This window comes from Oncorhynchus clarkii, unplaced genomic scaffold (assembly GCF_045791955.1).
Source record: "Oncorhynchus clarkii lewisi isolate Uvic-CL-2024 unplaced genomic scaffold, UVic_Ocla_1.0 unplaced_contig_6550_pilon_pilon, whole genome shotgun sequence".
Lineage (NCBI taxonomy): Eukaryota > Metazoa > Chordata > Actinopteri > Salmoniformes > Salmonidae > Oncorhynchus > Oncorhynchus clarkii.
The window spans coordinates 1-5,000 of record NW_027258403.1 but is presented as its reverse complement, the minus strand read 5'-3'; the positions used below and the strand labels follow the sequence as shown (position 1 = coordinate 5,000).

General features: G+C 54.0%; 1 protein-coding gene across 1 annotated transcript in view; it reads left to right on the top strand.

Moving 5' to 3' along the window:
• The window catches only part of LOC139396863 (signal-induced proliferation-associated 1-like protein 1), a gene marked incomplete at both ends in the record, with an annotated part of 76,680 nt that extends 71,687 nt beyond the window's left edge, over window positions 1–4,993 (top strand). The window contains 2 exons of the mRNA XM_071143777.1: window positions 905–1,099; window positions 4,804–4,993. Of these exons, the coding sequence (XP_070999878.1) occupies window positions 905–1,099; window positions 4,804–4,993 (385 nt within the window). The remainder of the gene's footprint in view (window positions 1–904; window positions 1,100–4,803) is intronic.
• Between the last annotated feature and the right edge of the window lie 7 nt (window positions 4,994–5,000).

The window sequence follows — 5,000 nt, the reverse complement described above, 5'->3', positions numbered from 1 at the left end:
GTTTATCTCCGTAGTTATTAGCTCAAAGTCTAGATTATTTCATTGGCATGTTACATTATTTTGGCCCTCGATGTCCGCTAGTTAAATCCATACTCTCTATCTCTCCCCATACTCTCTCTCTCTCCCCATACTCTCTCTCTCTCCCCATACTCTCTCTCTCTCCCCATACTCTCTCTCTCTCCCCATACTCTCTCTCTCTCCCCATACTCTCTCTCTCTCCCCATACTCTCTCTCTCCCCATACTCTCTCTCTCTCCCCATACTCTCTCTCTCTCCCCATACTCTCTCTCTCTCCCCATACTCTCTCTCTCTCCCCATACTCTCTCTCTCTCCCCATACTCTCTCTCTCTCCCCATACTCTCTCTCTCTCCCCACACTCTCTCTCTCCCCCCACACTCTCTCTCTCCCCTACACTCTCTCTCTCCCCCCACACTCTCTCTCTCCCCCCACACTCTCTCTCTCCCCCCACACTCTCTCTCTCCCCCCCACACTCTCTCTCTCCCCCCCACACTCTCTCTCTCTCCCCCCACACTCTCTCTCTCTCCCCCCACACTCTCTCTCTCTCCCCCCACACTCTCTCTCTCTCCCCCCACACTCTCTCTCTCTCCCCCCACACTCTCTCTCTCTCCCCCCACACTCTCTCTCTCTCCCCCCACACTCTCTCTCTCTCTCTCCCCATACTCTCTCTCTCTCTCTCTGTCTCTCTCTCTCTCCCCATACTCTCTCTCTCTCTCTCTCCCCATACTCTCTCTCTCTCTCTCCCCATACTCTCTCTCTCTCTCTCTCCCCATACTCTCTCTCTCTCTCTCTCTCCCCATACTTTCTCTCTCTCTCTCTCTCTCCCCATACTCTCTCTCTCTCTCTCTCTCCCCATCTCTCTCCCCATACTCTCTCTCTTCCCCCAGCTCCAGAGGCCATTCTGGCCACAGTTCCCCCCGTGAAGAGTCCTCTTCCTCTGCCACCTCCCCCTGCTCCCAGACGTCGGTCTCCCCCAGCCCCAAGACCTTCTACCCCCGTCAGGGAGCCACCTCCAAGTACCTCATCGGCTGGAGGAAGCCAGGATCCACCATCAACTCTGTCGACTTCGGAGACAACCGCAGGTAAGACCAGGAGGGACAGGTGTTCTATTGAATGTGTGACACCATAACCTTGTGTGAACTCTCTGAATACTTGATCCACACCTTGTGGCCAAATGGGGATATTACAATGCTATTAACATCAAGTTGAGTTGAAATGTGATGAGGAACTCTGTACCAGATGAAAATCTATTAGATTTATTTTAAGGCTCACTGCCTGGTTTACTGCCTGGTTTACTGCCTGGTTTACTGCCTGGCTCACTGCCTGGCTCACTGCCTGGCTCACTGCCTGGCTCACTGCCTGGTTTACTGCCTGACTCACTGCCTGGTTTACTGCCTGACTCACTGCCTGACTCACTGCCTGGTGTACTGCCTGGTGTACTGCCTGGTGTACTGCCTGGTGTACTGCCTGGTTTTCTGCCTGGTTTTCTGCCTGGTTTACTGCCTGGTGTACTGCCTGGTGTACTGCCTGGTTTACTGCCTGGTTTCTGCCTGGTGTACTGCCTGGTGTACTGCCTGGTTTACTGCCTGGTGTACTGCCTGGTTTACTGCCTGGTTTACTGCCTGGTTTACTGCCTGGTTTACTGCCTGGTTTACTGCCTGGTTTCTGCCTGGTTTCTGCCTGGTTTACTGCCTGGTTTCTGCCTGGTTTACTGCCTGGTGTACTGCCTGGTGTACTGCCTGGTTTACTGCCTGGTTTACTGCCTGGTTTCTGCCTGGTTTACTGCCTGGTTTCTGCCTGGTTTACTGCCTGGTTTCTGCCTGGTGTACTGCCTGGTTTACTGCCTGGTGTACTGCCTGGTGTACTGCCTGGTTTACTGCCTGGTTTACTGCCTGGTTTACTGCCTGGTTTACTGCCTGGTGTACTGCCTGGTGTACTGCCTGGTTTACTGCCTGGTGTACTGCCTGGTTTCTGCCTGGTGTACTGCCTGGTTTACTGCCTGGTGTACTGCCTGGTGTACTGCCTGGTTTACTGCCTGGTTTACTGCCTGGTTTACTGCCTGGTTTACTGCCTGGTGTACTGCCTGGTTTACTGCCTGGTTTACTGCCTGGTTTACTGCCTGGTTTACTGCCTGGTTTACTGCCTGGTGTACTGCCTGGTGTACTGCCTGGTTTACTGCCTGGTGTACTGCCTGGTTTACTGCCTGGTGTACTGCCTGGTGTACTGCCTGGTGTACTGCCTGGTGTACTGCCTGGTGTACTGCCTGGTTTACTGCCTGGTGTACTGCCTGGTGTACTGCCTGGTTTACTGCCTGGTGTACTGCCTGGTTTACTGCCTGGTGTACTGCCTGGTTTACTGCCTGGTGTACTGCCTGGTGTACTGCCTGGTGTACTGCCTGGTTTACTGCCTGGTTTACTGCCTGGTGTACTGCCTGGTGTACTGCCTGGTGTACTGCCTGGTGTACTGCCTGGTTTACTGCCTGGTGTACTGCCTGGTGTACTGCCTGGTTTACTGCCTGGTTTACTGCCTGGTTTACTGCCTGGTGTACTGCCTGGTTTACTGCCTGGTGTACTGCCTGGTTTACTGCCTGGTTTACTGCCTGGTTTACTGCCTGGTTTACTGCCTGGTGTACTGCCTGGTTTACTGCCTGGTGTACTGCCTGGTTTACTGCCTGGTGTACTGCCTGGTGTACTGCCTGGTTTACTGCCTGGTGTACTGCCTGGTTTACTGCCTGGTGTACTGCCTGGTTTACTGCCTGGTGTACTGCCTGGTGTACTGCCTGGTTTACTGCCTGGTTTACTGCCTGGTTTCTGCCTGGTTTACTGCCTGGTTTCTGCCTGGTTTACTGCCTGGTTTCTGCCTGGTGTACTGCCTGGTTTACTGCCTGGTGTACTGCCTGGTGTACTGCCTGGTTTACTGCCTGGTTTACTGCCTGGTTTACTGCCTGGTTTACTGCCTGGTGTACTGCCTGGTGTACTGCCTGGTTTACTGCCTGGTGTACTGCCTGGTTTCTGCCTGGTGTACTGCCTGGTTTACTGCCTGGTGTACTGCCTGGTGTACTGCCTGGTTTACTGCCTGGTTTACTGCCTGGTTTACTGCCTGGTTTACTGCCTGGTGTACTGCCTGGTGTACTGCCTGGTTTACTGCCTGGTGTACTGCCTGGTTTCTGCCTGGTGTACTGCCTGGTTTACTGCCTGGTGTACTGCCTGGTGTACTGCCTGGTTTACTGCCTGGTTTACTGCCTGGTTTACTGCCTGGTGTACTGCCTGGTGTACTGCCTGGTTTACTGCCTGGTTTACTGCCTGGTGTACTGCCTGGTGTACTGCCTGGTGTACTGCCTGGTGTACTGCCTGGTGTACTGCCTGGTGTACTGCCTGGTGTACTGCCTGGTGTACTGCCTGGTTTACTGCCTGGTTTACTGCCTGGTTTACTGCCTGGTGTACTGCCTGGTTTACTGCCTGGTGTACTGCCTGGTTTACTGCCTGGTTTACTGCCTGGTGTACTGCCTGGTTTACTGCCTGGTGTACTGCCTGGTGTACTGCCTGGTGTACTGCCTGGTGTACTGCCTGGTTTACTGCCTGGTTTACTGCCTGGTGTACTGCCTGGTTTACTGCCTGGTGTACTGCCTGGTGTACTGCCTGGTGTACTGCCTGGTGTACTGCCTGGTGTACTGCCTGGTTTACTGCCCGGTGTACTGCCCGGTTTACTGCCTGGTGTACTGCCTGGTTTACTGCCTGGTGTACTGCCTGGTTTACTGCCTGGTGTACTGCCTGGTTTACTGCCTGGTGTACTGCCTGGTTTACTGCCTGGTTTACTGCCTGGTGTACTGCCTGGTTTACTGCCTGGTGTACTGCCTGGTTTACTGCCTGGTTTACTGCCTGGTGTACTGCCTGGTGTACTGCCTGGTTTACTGCCTGGTTTACTGCCTGGTGTACTGCCTGGTGTACTGCCTGGTTTACTGCCTGGTTTACTGCCTGGTTTACTGCCTGGTGTACTGCCTGGTTTACTGCCTGGTGTACTGCCTGGTGTACTGCCTGGTGTACTGCCTGGTTTACTGCCTGGTTTACTGCCTGGTTTACTGCCTGGTGTACTGCCTGGTTTACTGCCTGGTTTCTGCCTGGTTTACTGCCTGGTTTACTGCCTGGTGTACTGCCTGGTGTACTGCCTGGTGTACTGCCTGGTGTACTGCCTGGTTTACTGCCTGGTTTACTGCCTGGTTTACTGCCTGGTTTACTGCCTGGTGTACTGCCTGGTGTACTGCCTGGTGTACTGCCTGGTTTACTGCCTGGTGTACTGCCTGGTTTACTGCCTGGTTTCTGCCTGGTTTACTGCCTGGTGTACTGCCTGGTTTACTGCCTGGTTTACTGCCTGGTTTACTGCCTGGTTTACTGTCTGGTTTACTGCCTGGTTTACTGCCTGGTGTACTGCCTGGTGTACTGCCTGGTTTACTGCCTGGTTTACTGCCTGGTTTACTGCCTGGTTTACTGCCTGGTGTACTGCCTGGTTTACTGCCTGGTTTACTGCCTGGTTTACTGCCTGGTTTACTGCCTGGTGTACTGCCTGGTGTACTGCCTGGTTTACTGCCTGGTTTACTGCCTGGTTTACTGCCTGGTTTACTGCCTGGTTTACTGCCTGGTGTACTGCCTGGTTTACTGCCTGGTTTACTGCCTGGTTTACTGCCTGGTGTGTGTTCCCAGGACAGTATTGAAGCAGCAGCATGTATTCACATTTTAACACTGACCTCTGACCTCTAACCTCTAACCCCTCCATGTTGATGTATTACCAGGAAGTCCCCGGGGGAAGGAGGAGGAGGAGGAGGAAGTGGAGGAGAGGGGGGTGGAGGTCAGGGTGGGGTCGGTGTTCAGAGCAGACCTCATCACTCCCCCCAGCCACACCTCACCCACGCTAAGACCAGTGCAGAGGATGATATGAAGCGACTGAGTCCAGACAGCCCCCTCAAACACAGACGGCACAAGGCCAAGG